Source organism: Odontesthes bonariensis, chromosome 11 (genome assembly GCF_027942865.1).
Source record: "Odontesthes bonariensis isolate fOdoBon6 chromosome 11, fOdoBon6.hap1, whole genome shotgun sequence".
NCBI classification, from domain to species: Eukaryota; Metazoa; Chordata; class Actinopteri; order Atheriniformes; family Atherinopsidae; genus Odontesthes; species Odontesthes bonariensis.
Genome location: NC_134516.1, coordinates 37,911,028 through 37,938,819, shown reverse-complemented (window position 1 = coordinate 37,938,819; position 27,792 = coordinate 37,911,028). Strand labels below are relative to the sequence as shown.

General features: G+C 44.0%; 1 protein-coding gene across 1 annotated transcript; it reads left to right on the top strand.

The window, feature by feature from the left end:
- Positions 1-2,151: 2,151 nt before the first annotated feature.
- slx9 (SLX9 ribosome biogenesis factor) lies at positions 2,152-13,668 on the top strand. The gene is made up of 6 exons (XM_075477208.1): positions 2,152-2,386; positions 2,493-2,613; positions 12,217-12,285; positions 12,705-12,879; positions 13,016-13,081; positions 13,162-13,668. Exons 1-6 carry the CDS (start codon positions 2,216-2,218, stop codon positions 13,286-13,288), a joined length of 729 nt encoding a protein of 242 aa, XP_075333323.1. The 5' UTR covers positions 2,152-2,215; the 3' UTR covers positions 13,289-13,668.
- The last annotated feature ends 14,124 nt before the right edge of the window (positions 13,669-27,792 follow it).

Here is a 27,792-nt window from a genome sequence, read left to right as displayed (position 1 = left end):
GCTCCTAAAATCTGGAACAGTCTTCCAGAAGATGTGAGACAGGCCTCAACTCTGACAATGTTTAAATCCAGGCTGAAAACAGTTCTATTTAGCTGTGCATATGACACCTGAAAGTATTTTATCTGCACTCTTCACTTTTAATTTCATTAATGATTCTTTTTTTTAATGTTTTTTTGGAATGATTTTATTGCCTTCTTGTGATTTTATGTAGCTGTAGTTTAAACTTGCCTTGATTGAGAAAAGAGTTTAATTAATTTTGGTGACTGTGGTCACTGAATGCATTAAACATCTGCAGCTCATCCAGAACGCTGCTGCTGGAGTTTTAACCCGAGATCTGAAGAGATCTGAACACATCACAGCAGCTTTAAAATCTTTACTCTGGCTTCCAGTCAGTCACAGAATAGATTTTAAAAGCCTGCTGATGGTTTACAAATCCCAGAACGGTTTAGGCCCAAAATACATCTGTGATCTGTTCAGAGAATATAAACCCAGCAGAGCTCTTAGATCCAAGGACTCAGGTCAGCTGGTCCAGTCCAGAGTCCAGACTAAACATGGAGAAGCAGCATTTAGCTGTTATGCTGCAAACAAGTGGAACAAACTGCCAGTGGAGATTAAACTTTCACCAAATGGAGACATTTTTAAATCCAGGTTAAAAACATTTCTGTTCTCATGTGTCTATGCATGAAATCTGCACGCTATCTTTGAACTTATCTGGACTGTTGCTTGTTTTTAAATTTATTTAAATTATTTTATTTGTTTCTCTTTATATTCTTTTATGTATTTTAATGCTTCTTCCACTCCCTGCTGCAATGCTTTTATTTTATGTAAAGCACTTTGTTTTGTACATGAAATGTGCTATAGATAAATTTGATCTGATTTGATAAACACCACATGTCCCTGTGGCGAGCCGCTGCTGCCCACCTGGAAAATAATCATTGAAAAAGGAGTAAAAAACACAAGAAACATTTACAATTTAAAATTTTTTATTTAAACATGTCACATTGACAAAACAATGATATACTCAAAAGTACACAGTTTTTTTAAACTCACATGTTCACACCATATATAGTACAAATGGAAAGAAATTAAATTATTGTAGTGTGGGCTATCTCTTATAGAAAAATAAACATTGAAAAATCTTAGATAAAAGATAAAAAGATTAAAAAAAAAGGGATAATAAATAATCAAAAACAAGGAGAAAAGAAAAGGTAAGTCCATTCTAAAGAGTTAGAAGAGGTTAGGACAGGTTAAAATGTGCTATGAGTGTGTATAATTTATCTGCACGGGGATTATTTATAGGTTTCAGACATTTTTGTAACAACGATATTAAATGTTTTAATGCAATGAAGGTGGGGATTTGGCATATTGACACTTGTGAATATAATATTTAGTGATGATGATGAGGTTATTTACCAAGAACTCTGTTTTTGTTTTGTTTTTTATCTTTGAGGATTACACCTGCTAAATCAGTGTTTATGGAACTGGACGATTTTAAGTCATGTAGAGATTTCAACAAATTTTGGACAGTCTCACATTCATAAAATAGGTGTTCTGTTGTTTCCAGATTTGTTTTTGCAATTATAACAGTTTTCTACTCTTTATTTCAATTTTTATTTATTTATTTATGAATGTTCTTTTTTATGTACTTCTATTATTGATTGTTTTTCTATGTGATCTGGACTACGAGTCTTTAATAAATATATCTATCTGCAACAAATTTAAATCTTTTTTTTTTTTATTAATTTGAGGGATAGATGTTAGGAACATTTACAAATATATCTACAATTTAATGGATAAATGACAATACAGGAAGCTCTTGTTTACTAGTCGGATGCGGAACTATTCTATTAAGCCGTTCTGTACCGACGCACTTAAACGGGACACCATTTCCGGTCAAGGTAGCCGAGTTCAATAACTCATTTCCGGTGTGTATCTACAAAATAATGCGACTCTGTGAAAGAGCCGCGGCTTTTATCCGTTTATTGAGGCAAAGCTTTGAAGTGAAAGAAAGGCTCATGGTTGTTTATAATGAACAGTCACGTGACTCTGAGTTTCAGACACGTGGAGCCAAAAGATCAAAGGGTTAGAAAACAAATGAAAAAACGCGACGTTTACCGTTTGAAGTGTTAACTTCTTCACTTCCGGTGGCGTGGCGGATTTGACGTGCGTCACACGCTGCCGGACACCCTCTTCACATGAAGTCGGCTTCTCCATCATGGTTGGAAAGATCAAACATGTCCGGCAGAAGCTTCACCAGGAGGCGGTGAAGCTGGACCGGGCCGAGGGCCTCTCCCGGCCCGCCGGGTCCGCGGTGTGTCTGCTGAGGCCCGCCGCGTTGCAGGGAGGGCAGCCCCCACCTGTGGAAAGCATCAGAGGCGTCACACAGGTGAGCAGCCCCTGAACAATGAGGCTGGAGATGAGCGTCTCTGATGCAGTAAGAACAGTTCAACACCTATCTGACGTGATTATGACGGCTTTCGGATCCCCCCCAGATCCCCGCACAGAGCCCGCTGCCCTCCCGGATCTTTGCGGGCACCAACATCTCTCCAGAGGCCCTGGTTCAAACTCTGAAGTTTGAGGAACCTCCAGATGTGCCCACAAACACCGAGAAAGGTCAGTGTTGTCTTCTGCTGAGGGTGCGCAGACCGCGTGGCTCATTCAGTGACGTTTCCACTGTTAAAGGGGTAGTTCGCCTCTTCTGACATGACGAAGGTAGTCCGGCTAGTTGGCTGGGGTTTAAACAATAAAGCGTTTTGCTTCTCAAAACAATATGCGTTCAAAAGAGTAATACATTTGCATCACAAAATCGTTCTCCAGGAAAAAGTCAGACCTCACAATCGCTTGGCGCTACTTTCTCTCCCTTCGTATCACTGCGTGCTGCCGCTCGGAAGCAGGGGACTGCTCGGTCTGCACAGTCTACACAGCACGCAGTGATACGAATTTAATTTATGAATTAATAAGTTATTTATTTATTATTTCATATTTTTATAATTTAATAAATAATATTAAATTATTATTTAATAATAAAATTATTATTATTATTTTAATAATAATAATATATTTTTATATATTAAAATAATATAATATTTTATAAAATATAAAATATATCAAATATATTTTATACATGGCGCTAGCCGTAGAGAAAAAAGCCCAAATCGATTTTTCCTGGAGAACGATTTTGTGATGCAAATGTATTACTCTTTTGAAAGCATATTGTTCTGAGAAGCACAACGCTTTATTTTTTAAACCCCAGCCAACTAGCCGAACTACCTTCATCAACACCAAAACGAGGCTGGAACTCTGCTCACAGGACGCAGCAGGGGGTAAGAAAATGTTCATAAATGATGTTGCTGATATGGGATGTCATACAGCTTCATGTCAAAAGAGGCGAACTATCCCTTTAAAGATGGAAAAAAGCCGCGTCAACTGAATTTTATTGTCACCAAAAACAGAGAAACCGGGGTGAAGCCCACAGCTGGAAGCCCCAGTACATTTCCACAGGTTAGATAGAAAAGGAAGACATTAAATAGCAGAAGATATTTACCACTAAGTGGGAAAGGACAGCTTTCAGGTCAGATTCAAGGAAAAATGACTTCCATAGTTGTCAGACACGTTAGACAAGGTTCTGAATAGATGGAGAATATGTGTGTAACATGGTTCTGTGTGCCAGACAGAGAAGTTACAGTAAGTGCATGGCTGAAAAGGTCCACGTGCACACTGCTGTCAGCTGTCTTCACCACCCTCTGCAGGTGTGTTGCAGCTGCTGTACCAGACTCTCAGTGCTGCCTCTGTAGATTGGGATGAGGATGGGAGGGGAAAGGCAGGAACTGTAGTCTCTGCTGGGCCTGTAGATACACTGTGTCGCTGCATCGAACAGATCAGTGTGTGGATGCAAAACAATTTCCTCCAGCTAAACTCAGACAAAACTGAAATCATTGTCTGTGGCCCACAGAAACAAAGAGAAAGTGTTATCCGTCACTTTGAGACTCTCTCTCTAAAACCTAACTATCAAGTTAGAAATCTCGGGGTAATATTGGACTCAGACCTGAACTTTAACAGCCACATTAAATCTGTAACATCAGCAGCTTTTTACCATCTAAAAAACTTTGCCAGAATCAAAGGAATAGTGTCTAAACCAGACTTAGAGAGACTGATCCATGCGTTTGTCTCCAGCAGGTTAGACTGCTGTAACGGCCTGCTCACTGGGCTCTAAACGGGCTGTAAGACAGCTGCAGTACATCCAGAACGCTCCTGCTCGAGTCCTGACTAGAACCAGGAAATACGACCATATTAGTCCGGTGCTCAGGTCTCTGCACTGGCTTCCTGTCGCTCAGAGAATAGACTTTAAAACAGCTCTGCTCGTGTACAAGTCTCTTCACGGTCAAGCGCCAAAGTACATCTCTGACATGTTAGAGCCATATGAACCAACTTGGGCTCTGAGAACCTCAGGGAGGGGTCTCCTGCCTCAGGGAGGGGTCTCCTGCTGGGGCCCAGAGTCAGGACTAAACAAGGTGAGGCTGCGTTTCAGTTTTATGCCCCTAAAATCTGGAACAGTCTTCCAGAAGATGTGAGACAGGCCTCAACTCTGACAATGTTTAAATCCAGGCTGAAAACAGTTCTATTTAGCTGTGCATATGACACCTGAAAGTATTTTATCTGCACTCTTCACTTTTTAATTACTTAATGATTATTTTAATGGGTTTTAAATTTCTTTCTTTTTTAATTTCTTTCTTTTATTTTTTTTATTCCTTTTTAATGGTTTTATTGCCTTCTTGTGATTTTATGTAGCTGTAAAGCACTTTGAATTGCCCTGTGTATGAATTGTGCTCTATAAATAAAATTGCCTTGCCTTGCCTTGCCTTGCATTTCTAGGCTAAGGAGGAGGCGTTGATAGTCCCGGTAAGTTCCTCAGTGATGTGCACCCCGAGGAGCTCGGAGCCCCTAAAGTCCTCAGTATGCTTCTCCGTTGCTATCCATCAATCCGTCTCCGTGGTCACGCAGAGGCTGTTAAACCTTTGGAAGTTCTCCGTCGGGCTGTTAGATACCCAAGGCAGTTCACCTCCCGATCAGTAGGCAGCGCTACTCGGAGCTGTCATAACCAGCTATGTTTGGCATCTGAGGGGCTAATGTCCCTAAGAAGTGACGGTTCCTCTCAGACAAATATCTGGGCAGAGAATGGGGTTTTATGCCTCAGGATAGGGTTGCACTGATACTGGTATCGGGTATCGGGCAGATACTATTCTAATATACTTGTTAAAGTTAACCGATACCATGAACCGATACCAATTCATTGCATGAAGACCGCGATCAGAGGGTGGCTTGTCATCTTTGTTGTATTTTTTTTAGATTTTTTTATCTAGGGGAGATGTCGAGCTAATCAGGAACAGTGTGGTTAGGCTAGTGAGACCGAAACCTATCTTCCAATTCATTGCATTTTTTTTTTTTTTTGGTAGAAGTATCGGCATCGGTACTCGGTATCGACAAGTACTCAGATTGGTATCGTATCGTATCGTATCGGTTTGAAAAAAAAAAAAGTGGTATAGCTGCAGCCCTACCTCAGGATATGTTCAGCGTGGGCCGTAATTCTTGCAGACTTCCTGTATCTTAGGGCAGTCCTTTAACATGTGCATCAGAGGGTCCTCTGTCCCCTCACATGTCCAACATGATGGGCCGACCCTTAGATTAACCATGAATGATTGTCTTCATGTGGGCCTCTGGACATCTCTTCCACTCTTCCTCTGTAAATGTTGTAACCGGGTCGGATTAAGCACTGAGTAGGAGTGAAATGCTCGAATATTATGAGAGCCTGCGTACGTGTATCTTTAGTGGGAAGTGGTATGGGGTTGATTCCAAAAGGATTGATATGAAGATGTCTGATTTGGATGTCATACAAGAGCTGAGCAAAATAATGATTGAAAGATCTAACTGGATGACTGAGAATCCACTACGACATAAATAAATCGGTATCGTATACCTTAAACCAGCCATCGGTCTGTAAAATAGCGACTTCTTCTTGTGCTGGGTCAGCTGGTGTTAACCACATGGCTCCTTATGGAACAGAATGCACCGTGCCTTCATTGAGCTGTTTGTATCTGCCCACCAGAGGGTGTAAGAGGCCTGTGTTACTGCAGCAGAGAGCAGCTGAGCATGTTCCTGGATATTTATGTTGGAACAGATGAACATGGGAACTCCAGGCGTCAGGACATTAAGGATGAACCTGGCTTTTCCTGATGTCTTGGTAGATTTCTCTTGATTTTCCCATGATGTCACAGAAAGAGGCTCTGTGTTTGAGGTGTGCCATCGGTTAGCTCAGTGAGCCAAAGTTTCTGTCTCTGCAACCTGTCTCATGCAGAACCAGTCTTCTGCGCCTTGGTCTCAGACAAACAGCTCTGTTTCAGTCCAGTAATGGTGTGGTATTGCCACCAGGCAGACCCTGGGTCCTTCATCTTGAGGTCAGCTAATTAAACACTGCTTACCTCTAAGGATGGAGATCTCCAGCTCTGTTTGAGTAGATTATGATTCAGAGGGCTGGGTTGGGATTAAAATGATGATTGATGTATCTTTTTTTACTTTTTGTTTGACTATCTGCTGCTTTCAAAGTATTTGTTTAGAAAATCTGAATTCAATTCAATTCAATTCATTTTTATTTATATAGCGCCAAATACAACAAATGTCATCTCAAGGCACTTAGATAGTAAGTCCAATTCAAGCCAATTGGAATTCAATTAATTAATAATAATCATAATTCATAAAATAATCCAATTCGTTCATATAGAGCCAATTCAAAAACAATTTCCTAGCTAAGAAAACCAACAGATTACACTGAAAACTTTATGTTTTTCGGTCCAATCTCCCGGCCTGAGCGTGCCTGAGGCGACTGTGGAGAGAAACGACTCCCTTTTAACAGGAAGAAACCTCTGGCAGAACCAGACTCAGGGAGGGTGGCCATCCGCCTCGACCAGCTGGGGTTTGAGAAGACAGAAGGGGGGGGGGGGTGGCGGCACTGTAACACCATTCAAAGGATATCTGTTGGAACAGGGAAACACGAGTTAATGACCACAATAATATCACATATACATAAAGAGAGTAAAGTGAGGAAAGGTGTGACAGATGAGTCCCCCCAGCAGGCTGGGCCTATAGCAGCTTAACTATGGGATGTTTCAGGATCACCTGAGCCATCCCTATTCAAGGTAAACACAAGAAACTTGTGCTAACGAAAAAATAAATAAATAAAGGACCAGACTCAGTAAGTAATTCCCTATACTCCCTATATAGATCTGCTCCTCACACCACAACAACCATCTTTTTACAGCCACAAACTACCTCAGCCTCTCACCAACTGCACACCAGTCACAGCGGGGTGGGGATGCAAACCCTGGTTCGGGTAGGGGGAGAAATAAAAGAGGTAAGATAAGCGGGAATGGGATTCAAACCCTGGTTCGGGTAGGGGGTAATGAAAGTATAGAAGGTGCCAGAGGTGGAGGCAGGACAAGACACACTAGCAGATACGCAGACAAATTCACCTAAACAGTCCTATATTCACTAAAAATACCAGCAAAAACAAAGCCATACAACTCACTCTCACCAACTGCACACCAGTCACAGCTGGGTGGGGATGCAAACCCTGGTTCGGGTAGGGGGAGAAATAAAAGAGGTAAGATAAGCGGGAATGGGATTCAAACCCTGGTTCGGGTAGGGGGTAATGAAAGTATAGAGGGTGCCAGAGGTGGAGGCAGAACAAGACACACTAGCAGACACACTATCAGATTCAACAGACCTAACTATAAGCTTTATAAAAAAGGAAAGTTTTAAGCCTGGTCTTAAAAGTGGAAAGGGTGTCTGCATCCCGGACATTTACTGGCAGCTTATTCCACAAGAGAGGGGCCTGATAACTGAAGGCTCTGCCTCCCATTCTACTTTTAGAAACTCTGGGAACCTCAAGTAAACCTGCAGTTTCGGAACGAAGTGATCTGTTAGGAAAATATCTTACAATGAGATCTTTAAGATATGATGGAGCTCGGTCATTAAGAGCTTTATATGTAAGGAGAAGAATCTTAAATTCTATTCTGAATTTAACAGGGAGCCAATGAAGAGAAGCTAAAACTGGAGAAATATGATCTCTCCTGTTAGTTCTCATCAAAACTCTGGCTGCAGCATTTTGGATCAACTGAAGGCTTTTCAGAGAATATGTGGGACAGCCCAATAATAAAGAATTACAGTAGTCCAATCTTGAAGTAACAAATGCATGGACTAGTTTTTCTGCATCACTCTGAGACAAGATGTTCCTGATTTTAACAATATTACGAAGGTGAAAGAAGGCAGTCCTAGAAACCTGTTTTATATGCGAGTCAAATGATAAGTTCTGGTCAAAAATAACTCCAAGGTTCCTCACTGTAGAACTAGAAGCCAAGGAAATACCATCTAGAGTAACTATACAGCTAGACAATTTCTCCCTGAAACGCTCAGGTCCAAAGATAACGACTTCAGTTTTGTCTGAATTTAGAAGCAGACAGTTCTGAGTCATCCAGGTCTTTATGTCTTTAAGACTGAATGAATTTGCTTCCAATGTATTTTCTTAATGAAACAAACAGAAGAGGTAACTGGAAGGGTAATGAATATGACGGCATTAAAAAGAAAGCGAGCAAGATTAAAAGTGTGCCTGGAGCAGCATACTTGGGGTGAATTAAGAAGGACCTCGGCCTCATTAAGAAGGACCTCAGCCTCCTTAAGAAGGACCTCGGCCTCCTTAAGAAGGAGCTCGGCCTCATCAAGAAGGACCTCGGCCTCATCAAGAAGGAGCTCGGCCTCATCAAGAAGGACCTCGGCCTCATCAAGAAGGACCTTGGCCTCCTTAAGAAGGACCTCGGCCTCATCAAGAAGGACCTCTGCCTCATCAAGAAGGACCTCTGCCTCATCAAGAAGGACCTCGGCCTCATTAAGCAGGACCTCGGTCTCATCAAGAAGGACCTCGGCCTCCTTAAGAAGGACCTCGGCCTCATCAAGAAGGACCTCTCGGCCTCATCAAGAAGGAGCTCGGCCTCATCAAGAAGGTCCTCGGCCTCATCAAGAAGGACCTTGGCCTCCTTAAGAAGGACCTCTGCCTCATCAAGAAGGACCTCTGCCTCATCAAGAAGGACCTCTGCCTCATCAAGAAGGACCTCTGCCTCATCAAGAAGGACCTCTGCCTCATCAAGAAGGACCTCTGCCTCATCAAGAAGGACCTCTGCTTCATTAAGCAGGACCTCGGCCTCATCAAGAAGGACCTCGGCCTCCTTAAGAAGGACCTCTGCCTCATCAAGAAGGACCTCGGCCTCATCAAGAAGGACCTCGGCCTCCTTAAGAAGGACCTCAGCCTCATCAAGAAGGACCTCGGCCTCCTTAAGAAGGACCTCGGCCTCATCAAGAAGTACCTCTGCCTCATTAAGAAGAAGGACCTCGGCCTCATTAAGAAGGACCTCAGCCTCCTTAAGAAGGACCTCGGCCTCCTTAAGAAGGAGCTCGGCCTCATCAAGAAGGACCTCGGCCTCATCAAGAAGGACCTCGGCCTCCTTAAGAAGGACCTCGGCCTCATCAAGAAGGACCTCTGCCTCATCAAGAAGGACCTCTGCCTCATCAAGAAGGACCTCGGCCTCATTAAGCAGGACCTCGGCCTCATCAAGAAGGACCTCGGCCTCCTTAAGAAGGACCTCGGCCTCCTTAAGAAGGACCTCGGCCTCATCAAGAAGGACCTCTCGGCCTCATCAAGAAGGAGCTCGGCCTCATCAAGAAGGTCCTCGGCCTCATCAAGAAGGACCTTGGCCTCCTTAAGAAGGACCTCTGCCTCATCAAGAAGGACCTCTGCCTCATCAAGAAGGACCTCTGCCTCATCAAGAAGGACCTCTGCCTCATCAAGAAGGACCTCTGCCTCATCAAGAAGGACCTCTGCTTCATTAAGCAGGACCTCGGCCTCATCAAGAAGGACCTCGGCCTCCTTAAGAAGGACCTCTGCCTCATCAAGAAGGACCTCGGCCTCATCAAGAAGGACCTCGGCCTCCTTAAGAAGGACCTCAGCCTCATCAAGAAGGACCTCGGCCTCCTTAAGAAGGATCTCGGCCTCATCAAGAAGTACCTCTGCCTCATTAAGAAGAAGGACCTCGGCCTCATTAAGAAGTACCTCTGCCTCATTAAGAAGAAGGACCTCAGCCTCACATGTGTTTCCTCATGGAGACACATGAAATATTTGGTTTTATAAATCAGGCATTTCAGGGATTATTTTCCATTGAATTTGTATTTTTCCTCTAAAACCTGCCAAAGATCAGTTCTGGATCTCAATAAAACTGAATTCCCCATCAGACAAACTCCTTAAAAGGATTCAGTCAGAGATTCCGAATGGATTGAAAATGCTGCCAAACATCAAACTCGTGTAAAGTCCAATTAAACTGTGACAGTTGTGTTGTTCAGCCAGAATCTCTTTTTATTCCCCTCTCATCATCCCCTCCATCAGAGCCAGGCTGTCAGTGCGATGAGGAGTCGGCCGTAATCACAGCTATCCATTTCATCTGGCAGTGGAAAGACGATGCTCCCTGTGGGACTGCAGCGGTGGTAAAGCGCCCTCCCGTTCCCCCCCCTCCACAAACACTACAGACGCCCCCGCCGGCTCAGGACGGATCCCATTTCTTCACCTCTACCCGCATTTGTAGTCAGCAGCAGATGCCTATCTTTGCCTGTTCTCTTCCTGCAAACAGCAGCAGAAACACTGTTGTTTGCGGGATGGTGGCAGATGAGAGGAGATAATGAGCCTGAGCTGAGCTCCATGCCAGGGAACACAGCCTCCCTGGGTCTCATTTTTCAGATGGTACCCGTCCCTCTGTTATAAAGGAAGAAGGGGAGTTAAAACACATCTGGAGTTGTTTTATTCAGCTAATTCCTGTTCCTAATTTCTTAACTAACCCTTCCTAATAAAAGCTGAGCAAACTAAAAGCTACACCAAAACTAAAGGTGAAGCTGGGTGGCAGCCCTGAACCTCCACCTGCTCCCACAGACCAGTTCTGTGGCCCTGTTTCCACCCAGCTGCCGGTCCCTGTTACAGGACAGAGCCATTTCCACCCAGCTGCCGGTCCCCGTTACAGGACAGAACTGTTTCCACCCAGCTGCCGGTCCCCGTTACAGGACAGAACCGTTTCCACCCAGCTGCCGGTCCCCGTTACAGGACAGAACCGTTTCCACCCAGCTGCCGGTCCCCGTTACAGGACAGAACCGTTTCCACCCAGCTGCCGGTCCCCGTTACAGGACAGAACCGTTTCCACCCAGCTGCCGGTCCCCGTTACAGGACAGAACCGTTTCCACCCAGCTGCCGGTCCCCGTTACAGGACAGAACAGTTTCCACCCAGCTGCCGGTCCCCGTTACAGGACAGAACCGTTTCCACCCAGCTGCCGGTCCCTGTTACAGGACAGGACTGTTTCCACCCAGCTGCCGGTCCCTGTTACAGGACAGGACTGTTTCCACCCAGCTGCCGGTCCCCGTTACAGGACAGAACCGTTTCCACCCAGCTGCCGGTCCTTGTTACACGACAGAACTGTTACAGGACAGAACTGTTTCCACCCAGCTGCCGGTCCCTGTTACAGGACAGAACTGTTTCCACCCAGCTGCCGGTCCCTGTTACAGGACAGAACCGTTTCCACCCAGCTGCCGGTCCCTGTTACAGGACAGAACCGTTTCCACCCAGCTGCCGGTCCCTGTTACAGGACAGAACCGTTTCCACCCAGCTGCCGGTCCCTGTTACAGGACAGAACCGTTTCCACCCAGCTGCCGGTCCCTGTTACAGGACAGAACCGTTTCCACCCAGCTGCCGGTCCCTGTTACAGGACAGAACCGTTTCCACCCAGCTGCCGGTCCCTGTTACAGGACAGAACCGTTTCCACCCAGCTGCCGGTCCCCGTTACAGGACAGAACCGTTTCCACCCAGCTGCCGGTCCCCGTTACAGGACAGAACCGTTTCCACCCAGCTGCCGGTCCCCGTTACAGGACAGAACCGTTTCCACCCAGCTGCCGGTCCCCGTTACAGGACAGAACCGTTTCCACCCAGCTGCCGGTCCCCGTTACGGGACAGTAACAGGGACTGCTAGTCCTGCTAGTTTACTCCACTCTATGTGTGTGTTGCTATGGCAACACAGTGGTGATGTACATGCCTGGCTCCACAGAGTGATTTTTAACATGAATTGTGTTTGTTTCCACAGGCCCAGAGGAGAAGAAGGTCCAGTCAAAGAAAGAGAAGATGAAGGAGAGGAGGGACAGATGGCTCAGCAGTGAGTGGACACCTAATGTTGGCCCTGATTATCCACTTTGAATGAACACATTTCTAACTCTGACGCGTGGACACATCTCCATCGCAGCGCCCCGTCGGCTCCAGTCATTGCCATCAGGCCTGTAACCGTACGCCTCTGCTGAGCCGATCCATTCCTCAGTAACAGGACACGGGTCCTCTTCAGGCGTATAATTAGGTGCTAATGGCTGCTGTCTGTGCCCCGCTGAAACCCGACGCCCCAGCACACAGTTAGCAGGAATTAAGGGCAATTACAAAGGCAGCTTGCTTCTAATTCCAAGAAGTTACATAAAAAGAGGGGGGGGGTAATATTTGATTATTATGTTCTGTGGTGAGTGTGTTAAATGTTTTCATGTGGACCTGTAACACCTTTATTCTGTGGACTCCTCTGCTGTCTTTCAGAAATCAGCTCCATCAAACAGGCTAAAGAGCAGCAGGCGGCCGAGGCCCGGAGGCAGGCTACGCCCGTGGTGGGGGACATGAGGCCACTGGCTGACGCCTTGCCGGAGCTCTGTCAGCTCATCACCCCCAGTACAGCGTCCCTCACAACCCGCCGCAAGAGCAGGAAGAACAAGATGTGAGTCAGCTCAGAGGCTCCATCATCAGGGTTTAGTTCTGGGTTTAACATGAAGAGGCGTTCAGGGTTTAACGTGATTCACATTAAATGGTGAAACCGTGTCGCTGTGTGACCTTCTCTCTCTCGTCCTTTTCAGGCCGGTGAAGAGGCCGGAGCCCACAGACTTCAGTCAGATGAAGCAGTCTCAGAAACGTAAACTCCTGTGAGTTACTTCCTTCCTCTTTGCTCTTCCTCGCCACGCCCCACACCTCTGTAGCCTCAGCGTGTTTGTGCCTCTTTCAGGGAAGCTGAGAGCAGCCGCTTCAGCGAGGCCGTGAAGGCGCTCTCCTCCAGGAAGAACCCTCTGGAGGACATCGGGGAGCAGCTGAGGAAGAGGATGAGGCGGGAAGACGAGCAGGGCCCCAGTTAACAGTGGTGCACAGTGAGACTGAAGTGTGTGTTTGTAATAAAGCGGCTGATACTCTCCAGGCCTCTGCTCCTCCCCGCAGCAAACAGCGACACGCCGGTTTAGTTTCAGCTTGTTTTTGTGTTCACAATAAGATCGGCCGCCTGCGTGAGTCGGTAACCACGGCAACCCCTCTCATCCTGGTACGAAGACGCCGCTGAAGCCGTGGAGCCCGTCGTCTGCTGAGCAGGGCCGAAACTGACATAATCCAAAAATAATGTTCTATGTGATGATAAATGCTCGTAAACTGAAATGAAAACATCATTTATTGACTGTTTGATCTTCCCTTCATGTTGCTTTTTATTTACTCTGACAATAAAGTTTCAGTTTAATCGTTTTATAAAGCTGGGATATATTTCATGTTTATTTGATCATGTTTCCCATTTTAATTTTTTTCCCCCAAACCCATTTATTTCCATATTTTCTCTCTTTTTGACTTCCTGTGAACATTTCCACCTCATTATGCAAATGTGGAGGTGGTCTTTAAATATATAAATAAAATTAATTTAAAAAAAGTTTAAAAAAAACCCTGAAATGATTAAAAACTGAGTGGCAACAGAAAGAAATGGCAACATTAACACAAATTAAATTAAGTTTTATTCATAAAGCGCCACATTCCAACAAGTCATCTCAAGATGCTTCAAAGGCAAAGTTCAAGCCAATTAGAATCCAATTCAATTCCAAATTAGTCCATTCATAACACAAGTTAATGTACATGTAACGTACATGGAGAGGAAAGAGAGCAGAGGGAGGAGAGGTACATCATGGGAGCTCCCCCAGCAGGCTGGGCTTGTAGCAGCTTAACTATGGGATGTTTCAGGGTCACCTGAGCCATCCCTAACTATAAGCTTTATCAGAAAGGAAAGTTTTAAGCCTGGTCTTAAAAGTGGAAAGGGTGTCTGCTTCCTGAAGCCAAAATGGCACAGAGAGGGGCCTGATAACTGAAGGCTCTGCCTCCCAAACTGGCAGCTGGTTCCACAGAAAGGGGCCTGATAACTGAAGGCTCTGCCTCCCAAACTGGCAGCTGGTTCCACAGAGAGGGGCCTGATAACTGAAGGCTCTGCCTCCCAAACTGGCAGCTGGTTCCACAGAGAGGGGCCTGATAACAGAAGGCTCTGCCTCCCAAACTGGCAGCTGGTTCCACAGAGAGGGGCCTGATAACTGAAGGCTCTGCCTCCCAAACTGGCAGCTGGTTCCACAGAGAGGGGCCTGATAACTGAAGGCTCTGCCTCCCAAACTGGCAGCTGGTTCCACAGAGAGGGGCCTGATAACTGAAGGCTCTGCCTCCCAAACTGGCAGCTGGTTCCACAGAGAGGGGCCTGATAACTGAAGGCTCTGCCTCCCAAACTGGCAGCTGGTTCCACAGAGAGGGGCCTGATAACTGAAGGCTCTGCCTCCCAAACTGGCAGCTGGTTCCACAGAGAGGGGCCTGATAACTGAAGGCTCTGCCTCCCAAACTGGCAGCTGGTTCCACAGAGAGGGGCCTGATAACTGAAGGCTCTGCCTCTCAAACTGGCAGCTGGTTCCTCAGAGAGGGGCCTGATAACTGAGGGCTCTGCCTCCCAAACTGGCAGCTGGTTCCACAGAGAGGGGCCCGACAACTGAAGGCTCTGCCTCCCAAACTGGCAGCTGGTTCCACAGAGAGGAGCCTGATAACTGAAGGCTTTGCCTCCCAATGGCAGCTGGTTCCACAGAGAGGGGCCCAAATAAACCCAAATAGCTTTAGACTGACAGAGTATGTGTGCAGAGCTGCAGCATGGCTCCAGTTAAACTGACTCAGTCCAGCTACATTTTTAAATAATATTAAAGGTTTGACGCCTTCTTTTTCATGCTTTCCAGTTGGATCTTTCCAGTGGCATGAAACAAGTAGCAGAAGTAAAACTATGAGCTGCTGTGGTCCATGCTATGATTAGAGCAGAGGTAAGACAAACCCAATCAATAGAAGGTTGGTGCTTCCAGCCATTAGTGTTCATTAATAATGGATCCTACGAGAAGAGCACAGTGTCAAATTAAAAGTCACCGGAGCTCCGTGTTACTGTAGCATTTATTCTGCTGCATATCAAACAGTTCCTCACGTGGTGGGGGCCCAACTCCATTCCCTTCCTTCCTGCTCCATTAATTGCAGTGATAAGTGATATGTGGAGTCATTTTGTCAGAATCATTTGGACAGGATCAGGCCTGAAGGTCACAGACACCCAGGACTGGTTTCTTGCTCCGTTCACACAGACGTGTCCAGATTCTCTGAAACTCCTGAATATGTTGTATTCTGTAGATGATGGAAAATTCAAATCTTCACTGTTTACAGTGTATCCGGAAAGTGTTCACAGCTCCACTTTTTCCACAGTATCCTATGTTACAGCCTTATTCCCAAATAGGTTAAATTCAGACTCTGCCTCTCTAAGGTGCTCTTTATATACTCAGTTACAGAACAAAATACAACATGATCACTTTTTCTTGCCTGAAAAACTGATGGAGTGATGTGATGTGTTCAGTAAAAACCAAGTGGGTTCTAAAAATGATGCCGATGTTGGCTTGGTGAAATCTGCTAATCCACTGAAAGTAGAGTTGAGACCCAACGTAAAACTCCCCAATCGTCCTCAGTATCCACTCAAACCAGAAGCAGAGGAGGCTGTGGGTGATACAGTTTTTGTCTGGAAAGGAGTGCTGGTTGACACAGACGGGGTGTGTAATACTCCCAATATTTCCAGTAATGAAGGCAGATGTGTCTTTTTTCTTTTCAGGGATCAAACTTACCCGGATGTGTTTTTTTTAATGTGTTGCCCAGTCGATGGATAGGTCTTTGCGCACTTGTGAGGATAAGGACATCAGCAGTATTAAGCCCCGTTCCCACTATGCAAACCAATGTTGCCACTTGAATAGACACCTGTATGGCGGCCATTTTGGAATTTCAAAACGGGCGCCATAAAATACAGAATTTCAGCTACCTTGGCCTCTAAACAACCTAAAAACTCAATTTAACATGCCAATCCTATGTTTTCTTGCTCAAGGAATCCAATGGTGACTTCAAAATTGGCCACATTGGTTTTTGGAATCCCCAAGGTCTGCAGATTCCAAAAATGTATAGGTCAACAAATCCCCAAAAAATTCCCACAAAAGTACATTTTTGTACACAGTGAACCTGACTACTTGGGAACACTGCACCTGATGGGACCTTTACAACTGCTATGAATAGAATGAAAAACTTGAGCTGAAGGTGGGAGTGACTGGTCGTGGGGTGGTCTGAATGGGACTTTGGGGAAATGGGGAGCTATGGCAGTTAAGGTGGGAATAATTTACCCATAATAACCCATTCTTAGGAGGCGGTTTCTGGGGTTCAGACAGAGGGTAGAAGCAGCTGGACCGACGGGGTTGGACTGGACGACCCATTGTTATTATTGTCTGATTCTTCCTGATTTGGTGTACTGTACGTGACTCAAAGCGGTGTTTGATTCGTTTGATATTTTTGCTTAATTTCTAAATGATTTTATGTTCATTATCAATCACATTGGTATCCATTTCCATTGATGTGAGTCAGCTGTTCGGGGCGGGACCTTAAGCACTGAAGGGTAATGAAGTGGTGGGTCGCAGAGTGGGGATAGGGCCATGGGAGAATTTTCCCTGGGATGCTAACATGAGTTATTATCAATCACATTGGTATCCATTTCCATTGATGTGAGTCAGCTGTTCGGGGCGGGACCTTAAGCACTGAAGGGTAATGAAGTGGTGGGTCGCAGAGTGGGGATAGGGCCATGGGAGAATTTTCCCTGGGATGCTAACATGAGTTATGAAAGTAGCAGCCAACGGACCACCCTGATGGTAATGTTAAAGGGATAATCCGGAGAAAAATGCACTTTAGATCAATTTACGGGATGTTGGGAGTACATACGTTGAGTTGACATCAAAATCATGTCATTCGGATGTGTTTTGAGAATTTCGATTTGACCGTTTTTAGCCAAAAGTCGTTAGCCTGGAGGTGACGCGGGCATATCATGTCACCGCTACAAGACGCTATTTTTATACCTCTTCTACAGCTCCAAACAACATAACACTTACGTGGTAGTGACTAGAGGGTCCCTAAAGCCAAACCGAAGTGTCCTGAGGTCTTCATGTGGTCGGATAGAGAGTCCAGAATGAATTTAATCAAGCCAGTACCTGCTCTCAATCAGAGCCTCTTCCGTCAACAGGAGGCTATCTCACGCGAGACATCACGTCACGTGACATTTCAAAATTCCAACCTGTTAGTAAGCCAGGCTTTGCTGTTGCATACAACTTCATTTCACTTTCGAAAGAAATACTGGACTATGTTTGTAAAAAAAACGGCAACGAAATTGTGACTTTCCAGAGCAGTTACTCCACACTCGGCAATCAACTACGGACTCACGTGTCGTGATGTCTCGCGTGAGATAGCCTCATGTTGACGGAAGAGGCTCTGATTGAGAGCAGGTACTGGCTTGATTAAATTCATTCTGGACTCTATATCCAACCACATGAAGACCTCGGGACACTTCGGTTTGGCTTTAGGGACCCTCTAGTCACTACCACGTAAGTGTTATGTTGTTTGGAGCTGTAGAAGAGGTATAAAAATAGCGTCTTGTAGCGGTGACATGATATGCCCGCGTCACCTCCAGGCTAACGACTTTTGGCTAAAAACGGTCAAATCGAAATTCTCAAAACACATCCGAATGACATGATTTTGATGTCAACTCAACGTATGTACTCCCAACATCCCGTAAATTGATCTAAAGTGCATTTTTCTCCGGATTATCCCTTTAAAGGTCCTAAGCAATGTTTGAGTTCAATATTTTATGTACTGACGTTTGATCGAGTTCAGTTTTTTTGGTTCAAGGTTTAAATTCAGACTGAAATGATCAGTGATTTTTTTTTTCAACTTTATTTTTTATTGAGCAACAGAAAAATACATGTTCGAGTTGTTACATTTTTTTTTCTCCATTCTGCTAGATCAAAAAACAAAGACAACTATGACAATGTAAAAGAAACAGTTGTCACAGTTCTTGGCCCTGGTGCTCAGGTTGATGAATTTTAAGAGTTTTCCACCCTCACCTAACCCCCTTTCTCACCCACCACTTCCAGCCACGGTGCCCAACGCTCTGTAAATTGTGTATTTTGGAGTCTAAACATAAAGTTCTCCTAACTACTGACTGCCATGTATCAAGTGGTGGGGGGTCTTTTTTAAGCCAGTTTAGGGTTATTGCTTTCTTAGCTCTTTTTCTTGCTCATCTCTGTTTCAGGGATGGCCCCAAGGATGGCCAGCAGCGGGTTCCTAGGCAGCTGAGAACCAAATATTTTGTCTAATAAATCAAATATCTCCATCTAAAAATTGTTTAACAGGGGACACTTCCAAAATAAATGTGTGTGGTTAGCAGACTCATCTCCATCTCCAGCATGTTTGTACAAGTAACTTTAAGCACTTCTGAAGAAATACTGTCCCAGACCTCTATGCTTATCTCTAGTTCTGTTCAAGTTCTGTTTCCCATTTTTATTTAATATGTACAGTAGAGTGTTTTCTTGTTTCATACTATACAGCGCATTGTATACACTAGATATTGGTCTCCTAGTATGCTCTCTTTTTTGGATCCTTGTCAAGTATGGAAGTCCAGTCTGGGTCCAGTCAGATAGCTTCTTATCTGAAAATACCTATACAAATCTGATGATCAGGGATTTCATGATTTTCTTGATTTCTTTGCTTCATTGTTGATTCTGTGATACTTTTTGGTTTCTAGTTGACTTTGTTTTCAATTAATTATTTAAATTAAGATGTTAATTATGTACCCCGCCTCTCGCCCGATGACCACTGGGATAGGCTGCAGACTACGCTGAGGTGGGATGGCAGAGTAATGGACAACCACGTTAAAGAAGAAGAAGAAGAAGAAGAAGAACTTTTATTTATATAGCACCTTTCATAGATAAAAATCACAAAGTGCTTTACACAGTAAAACAAAAACCACCAAGAGAAAACAAGTTCATATATGGATACAAAAAAGTGACATTGGGCCAAGTCTTCAGCTGCTTCTTAAAAGAATCCACAGACTCCGCCTCACGAAGGGACACAGGGAGCTTGTTCCATAATTTAGGAGCAAAAGCCTGGAAAGACAAGTCTCCTCTGGTTTTAAAGGAAGTCCTTGGGACCATGAGGAGGTTCTGGCCTGAGGACCGAAGGGAGCGGCCGGAGCTGTAGGGACACAGCAGATCAGAGACATAGGTGGGGGTCTGCCCGTGCAGGGCTCTAAAAGTCAACACTAAAATTTTCAAATCTATACGATATTTGATCGGCAGCCAATGCAAGGAAGATAAAATTGGCGTAATATGAGTCCGTCTGCTTGATCCTGTTAAAAGTCGAGCTGTTGCATTTTGGACCATTTGAAGACGATTTAAAACAGATTTGTTAAGACAAATTAAAAGAGAATTGCAATAATCCAAACGTGAAGAGATAAAAGCGTGAATCACAATTTCCAGGTCAGAGTTGGACAGGATTGGCCTTAACTTTGCAATATTTCTTAAATGATAAAAGCAGTTTTTTACTAAGTGTCTAGAATGGCAGTCAAGCAACAAAGACTGACCAAACCAGACACCAAGATTCCTGATGCTCGACTGAACGGACAAGCCCAGAGAACCGAGGTGGTTCAGGACCAGGGGAATTTTTTGCTCTGGAGCAATAATCAGAGTCTCAGTCTTTTTACTATTTAACTGGAGGCAGTTTTCAGTGAGCCAGTTATTTATGCTTGAGAGACAATCCAATAGCTCAGACAGTTTGTGCAACTCTGACTCCTTAAAAGAAAAATACAATTGAATGTCATCTGCATAAAAATAATAGGAGACATTTTTAAAATGACTAATGACTTTGCCAAGAGGGCTGATGTACAGCAAAAACAAAATGGGACCAAGAATTGATCCTTGAGGAACACCATACTTTAAAGTAGAAACATCAGACATTATATTGTTTACACAAACAGAAAAAGTCCTATTTGACAAATATGAGGACAACCACTTCAGGACTGTCCCAGTAAGTCCAAAGTCACAGTTCATTCTCTGTAGCAACAGTTCATGATCTACAGTATCAAATGCTGATGATAAGTCAAGAAGAATTAAAACTGAGTACTGCCCACGGTCAGCTGCCATCCTTATGTCACTAGAGACTTTAAGAAGGGCAGTCTAAGTGGAGTGACTCTTACGAAAGCCAGATTGAAATTTATCAAACAAATCATTTTTGTTTAAAAATGCAGTGAACTGTTCTGCCACCACCTTCTCCACAACTTTGGAAACAAAGGGCAGTTTAGAGATGGGCCTATAATTATGAGGCTCAGCCAGATCCAAGTTTGGCTTTTTTAAGATGGGACTTATTGCTGCCTGTTTAAAAAAGCTTGGAAAAGACCCAGTAGACAATGAAACATTAATCAAATCAACAATATGAGGTGCAACAAGATCGATGACATTATAAAGCAAGGATGTAAGCATGACATCAAAGGACAAGAAGAGGGTTTCATCCTTTTCAACAACCCCATAACCTCCTCTATTGATACAAGAGAGAACACAGACCATGAGAAAGGACTAGAACGTACAGAAGTTATGGTCCCTTTGAAAGGCAACACATTTGCCCTGATCTCCTCCACTTTATCCACAAAGTGCTTCAAAAATTGGTTACAGTCCCCAATTGTTGAAACTGGCACCAGAGGAGTAGAAGGTGACACAATTTTATGAATAGTGTCAAAAACAACCTTGGGATTCCTTTTATGTGAATTGACAAGTTTGGCAAAGTAGGCAGATCGAGCCTGTTTTATCATAATATTTAGAGACATGATAAGGTCTTTTAAATGTAGTCTGTGCACCTCCAGTTTTGTGGATCTCCATAGACGCTCCACCCTCCGACAAACCCTCCTAAAAGAAGCAATTTCATCGTTTAACCATGGCTGTGATTTTTTTCAAAGAAATCACTTTTGGCTTTATAGGGGCCACCATGATCAACACAGCTTCACAGTGTTCATTGAAGGAATTTATGTAAGATTCTGCATCATTACAGGCTCCATTAAAGCTGGGTTGAAATTTTTGGGAAAAATTTGCAACAGTAGTCTGATTTATAAAGCGCTTTTGGGAGACCACATGTTGAGTGCAAGAATCAGCTTTAAAAGATACATTAAAATACACACAACTATGATCGGACACCTGGATATCCACAACATTCAGACAATTTAAGTCCAGGCCAAAGGAGAAAACTAAATCCAAAGTGTGGCCTTTTTTATGTGTTGGGCCAGAAACATGTTGCTTCAAGTGAAAAGACTCAGTGAGATCTAAAAACTCAGATGCTGCTGGACAGGAACTGTCATTTATGTGGAAATTAAAATCCCCAACCATAATAACCCTCTCAAGTTAAAGCCGCTCATTTGCTGCTCAGATCTGGCTGAAAAAGGTGTCGAAACAGCCACCAGCTGAGAGGTAGATGCGTTATCACAATGTGTTTACCATTAAATCCAAACTCATACAGGAACAGAATCGATCAATTTGGATGATTTTACAAAAGAAGTTGACCCTTTGCATAATAATCAGCAGATCTGAGGCCACACAAAGCTGCCCATGACTCACTCTCAGGGACAAATCATCGATGCTAAAGTTAAACAGGAACACGTCTAACAGCAAACCGTTACTCGCTTCATAATTCATCATCTAATCTGATATTCAAAAATCATTTGGAGTCGATAAGAAGGAAGGAACAGGAGTCTGCAGAGCAGGGATTAAGTCCAGCACATCATCAACGGTTAGGGTTAGTTGTCATTTAATCGGCTGGTGTTTATTTACACTAAAATGTATTCAGTGGAAACTAAATTATTCTGAATATGAGGTTATTAAAAGGCTTCTGTAAGCTGCCTGGGATGGAGCAGATTTACCCAGAGAGCCTGAAGGCTCTGCACATTGTGGGACTGCTTTGGTTGATATTCCTCTTCAGTGTCACATGGAGGTCTGGCCTGGGACAACTCTGTGGAGTCAGAGATGGACAGACGGATCTGGGCTCCGTCAGCAGTAATGAGGGCGCTGCTTCGGTCCGTCGTGGTGAAGAGGGAGCTGAGCCGGAAGGAGAAGCTTTCAGGTTGCTGCTCCATCTTTGCTTTTTAAATGCTGAGGGTACCCCCGATCCATCACTTTTACATGAAGCGGTTTTCCCAAGGAAGTAGAGCTGCTGTGGGACCTGTTGCCATGACAACACGGAAGATGCTAGCAAAGCTTTAAGCAGCTAAATGTGTTTGATTGGGAATGTTCTCCCCACCTTAAATGAGTAAGTGCTCCATGCTTGGTGATAACAACGTCTCTGTTTCAGCACTGTTGTACCCATTAGAATCACTAGCAATAATAATCATAATAATAATAATAATAATAATAATAATAATAATAAAATCCTGCCTCAGGATTTACCACAGACAGGAGGAGGCCACACCATGGATGCATCCATCCAAAAAATAACTATATATGTCCGCCTCTGTCCAGTCAGCGCGTCCGCGCTGCGTCACGCGCACGCCCCCTCTGTCCTGTCCAATGTGAGCCAGCAGCTCGTGGAGCAGCTGGGACAGACCCAGCGGAGATGTGTGCTCGTGACTCCGAGCCCTGTCCCTCCTCAGCCCCGGAGCGCGCCCCGACAGCCGCCGCGCACAACCACCACCACCAGCAGCAGCAGCAGCAGCAGCAGCAGCAGCAGCAGCACACGCGCTCACCGTGAGTACATGCATGCACCTCTGTGGTTCAGACCGTCCTCTGCAGGGAGTAGTGTCTTTATCTCTGCTGCTGATGGAGTGTGAGTAATAAAAACAGTTATAAATATATTAGAAAAAGATATATTCAGTTCTAAAAATGGTGGAATTATAAATATGATGGAAGTAAACATTGAATAAAATAGAAAAGAATAGAAAATACTTTATTCATTATTAATCTACATGACTTATTACTTATTTATTGAAGCAGTATATATAAATCTCTCAGTGATGGCGCTTCTGAGTTTCACTGATCACTTTATATTTCACTTTCTTCTTACTTCACTGGTCACTTTATATTTTTAAACAGTTTTTTAAATTCTTAGATTGTTTTTAAAGTGTTTATAATTGTATAAACGTTTTTATTGCTTTATTATTTCTGCTACTGGATGCTTGAATTTCTTTTGGGATCAATAAAGTTTCTATCTATCTATCTATCTATCTATCTATCTATCTATCTATCTATCTATCTAATATAATATTGCACATATATACTGTACCAGCTCAGTACATTTTTTTTAAAGGCCTAGAACAGTAAGCGTTTAGCCTTGCTGACGCGTCTCGATGAGATGGTGGTCTGGGAACTAGGTGTGCATTTTCTCGTATTTGATGTGTGGTTTACGAATGCCTAGAGCCGTTTATTGGGCGCTACGAATGTGGTTCTTCCCATGCTGCTTTGCGCGCTATTCATAGCCAATCGTATCACTTATACCAGATGACGTATGTAGAGCGACAGAAATTCGACGAGGAAGAAGGCAATGAAATCTTTCAACGCCAAACGTTGCTCTTTTTTTAAAAGATGCATTCTAAAACACTTTCTAAGGCGGCTTCTAACTGTGCCGGGCTGTGGGCTCCACATGTTGGCAGCTTTTAAGTTTGTGCCGTCTTTCTGTCAGAGTCCATGTTCTGCTCGGTCCATGTTGTGGGGGGCTGCAGTGCAGTCTTCCTGCAGAGGGAAGGTGCAGCATGGGGGGCTTCTGTGTGACTGAAGGGTAGTTCAGGTTATAGTGGAATGAAGAAACAGAAAATGTACAGATTGGTCCTTCCAGCTCTGTTTGAATAGAAGGTGATAAAGTGGTGACGCCTATGGTACCCTAACCCTAACCCTCTAACCCTCTAACCCTAACCCCAACCCCAACCCTAACCCTAACCCTAACCCTGCCCTGAGAGGGACAGAGCCAGGTAACAAAGGCTGCCCGGAGCAGGTTGTTCAGGAACTCTGCCGTTCAACCAGGGCCGGAGTGGGACTCTTTCAGCCCTGGAGTTTCAGGCTTTAGACCCACTTTAGATCACAACCTATTATTAAAATCACGTCATTATAACCTTACATTTAATTTGAATTAACCAATTAAGATATTTCCAATGGCAAAATATGCAGCTTTATTTTTTTTCATATTCCTTTCATCCCATTCCCTTTCAGCTGTGGCCTTTGTGTATATACTATCTTACTTTTAATGATAAAAATATAACGGGTCACTCCTGTCGTTTGGGCAGAAAGTGGTTATATTGGAACTAATGCCTGTTCACACCCTCATCACTCCTGGCTCTGCTTCTGACTCTAAATCACATTAAAAATGGTCATAATTCTCAGCACAAATCTCCCTTTTACAGTTTCATTAATGCTGAATCATCGAGCATCTCAGGGCACTTTTCACAGGGCAGGTCTGCACCGTACTTTTCATTATATTCACTCTAATAATCCTTTCTGCCCACTCTGGAGCTGTGGGCTCACGGCTGCTGCTCGGTGCTGGATCTTCTGACTCTGAGGGGCTCATCTTTCACTCAGTGGGGTCACATGGCACTGAAAGGATCGGATTATTGGCTAAATTACAATCAGACTGAGTTATTAAGTGCATGTAGACACCTTAATCTGACTAAGAATTGGATCGGATCGGATTCAGACCCCGAGATAACTGGGTTGAAAGTCACTCTAAACCTGCTTGTAGACACTGAAGCACGTGGTAATCAGACTTTGTGTTCTGCGCATGCTCCAGATGTTTTCCCGGGGTCATGACCCGGAAGTCAAAGGAGACGATATTCCTGTTGTTGTCGCCGTCAGAAAGAAACAAACAACGCGATGGAGAATGCTCCGTTGGGCATCGAGTTTGTGCAACAAGCAGCTCATCACAGACCAAATGTAGAGGGACGTAGCTTCATCTGGCTCTGCGTTCTCCATCTTTCTCCAATGCCTGAGTTTGTTGTTGTTGTTGGTGGTGAAGAGGTCAACAGGAAGTGGCTCTATTAGCAATAGTTGGAATGGGTACAGCGCCACCTATCATACCGGGGTATGACACGCTTTGTGCCTCTGATCCCATTCATTCACCGCCATATATCCAAGGAGAATTACCCTTGCTCAGCTCAGTCTGATTGTAATTTAGCCAATAATCTGGTCCTTTCAGCGCCATGTGACCCCACTAAGTGACTGTCCTCAGCAGTTTCTTTGAGAAAAGAAAACCAAATGAAAAGCGAGGGCTGGGTGTCTTGGGTGCGTCCCCTGAAGCTGCTGCATCGATGCTGCGCTCAGCCTCGGAGACGCTGACGTGAACATTCCCCGAATCCTCCCTTCGGTCAGCACTTTTTCCTTCTTTTCCCGTCCGTCTTTGTGCTCTTCATCACTTCCTCGCTGTCTGACATGAAGTCAGGCTTTGATATTTCATCAGTCGCCACCTTAATGAAACACAGGGAGCAGCAGCCCTCATTAAGGCTTAGAAGTGGAGCTAATGAGTCATTGGCTTAACCCTAACCCTAATGAATCCAGCAAGATACTGGACCCCAAACTTACTGCTATGTGTTGGTTTCTCTGGATTAATGCCTCGGTCTTCCACTCTCCTATAGTCTGTGAATTCAATTCAATTCAATTCATTTTTATTTATATTGCACCAAATACAACAAATGTCATCTCAAGGCACTTAAATGGATGGGAATATTAAATGTGAATGGATGCTCTGTTGGAATATTATGAGGGGTGTGTAGCTGCTCATTACAAGACCATCCCATTCTAATGTAGATTTGTGGGGAATGGCAAAAATCCATCTGACAGTTTAACTTCTTTTCTTTGATGCTTTATTTTTATCAAATCAAATCAAATCAAATTTATTTGTATAGCACATTTCATGTACAAACAGTTCAAAGTGCTTTACATAAAATAAAAGCATTGCAGCAGGGAGTGCAAGAAGCATTAAAAATACATAAAATAATATAAAGAGAAACAAATAAAATCATTTAAATGAATTTAAAATCAGGCAACAGTCTAGATAAGTTAAAAGATATTTCATGCATAGACACATGAGAAAAGAAATGTTTTTTTATGCCTCTTGTCTGATCCTAAACTTACTTCACAAAGTCAATTAACATGCTTTTAATACCTTTTACTGTACGCTTTGGATTGGACAGAAACGGTCTGTGGGGGGCTAACGCTACCCTTAATGACTCCGTATCACACGTTTCTGCGTCTCATGTCAGTAAACGTCATTCTATGACCTCCATCGGTGATTCGGACACGGACACAGCACCTGTGTTGAAGCTTCCGTCAGCACCAGCAGGACTTTAACCTCCATCCATCTCTAAAACAATCTCAGTCTGGACTCAAAGCCTGTTTCTGGAGGTCATCTGATGGAAATTCAAAGACAGAATGAGGAAGTAATGACATCATATATTCAGGAAAGTGAAATGACATCAGAATGTTATGTGACCTTTGCTGTGTTCCAAACCACATATTTCCATACTGCATACTCATCAATCAGACAGTATGCAGAGCGTTTACCCACAATGCATTTCACTCCTGCCTGAGCCGAAATCAGCCGGCCTGAAGCTGATTTCTCTTAAGCTCTAAACTCTGTAAACTTTAGCAACATTTGAAACATTTTCAGGTGAGAAAGTAGTCGTTTAGATCCCCAACGTGTTGAAAACCTGACAAAATACCGGCTATTTACAATTTTGTTCCCACGAATTCGGCGCTACTAAAGCTAGCCGCAGTGAGCTAACGCACTTCCGGTTATTTTCACAAAATAAAATACCCGTTGCCTTTTATCATAGGGAAAGCCATTACGATACAATTGGTGCTTTTGTTTTGAAAACAGGAAGTGAAGCTACCCTCGTTGTAGCTAGCTTGAAACTGCCGTTTTGACAGGAAATGACGATCGGCGACGTCACGTTACATTGCATCTTGGGTAGTTTGAGTATGAATAGTAACCTCATGATGCATTCCCAACATTTCGGAGAATCTAGTATGCATCCGGGAACTTCTCGCTTACTCAAACTCGCATACTAACTCAAAATGTTAGTATGAGAAGTATGCGGTTTTGAACACTGCCCACGTTTGGCATGTGGTTGGGTACTGAAGTGGTGTCTTAACTTTGTTAAAAAATAAAGGATTAACATGAGATTAAGGACAGGGATGGATGTCAGAAAAAGTCCTCAGACCACGACACAGCTGGATCTTTTCTGTGTCTGTGAAGCTGTCGGTCAGAATAAGAGCCGTTAACATGCCTGCTGATTCGTCCTTTTGGAGGTTTTCTGTCTCTTAAGTAAATAAATGGTGTGTTTAATAACTACGTTCAGGTGCACTTTTCTCTGATATTCAGTTACATTGTAATTTAATAATGCATGAGTCTGACTCCCTGATCTATTTATTCGATTCTTCACCACAGTTTGTGTTCACTAAAGATCTCAAAGACAAGAAAGCAGGCATAACTCCACTTAAACTCCTATTTGTGG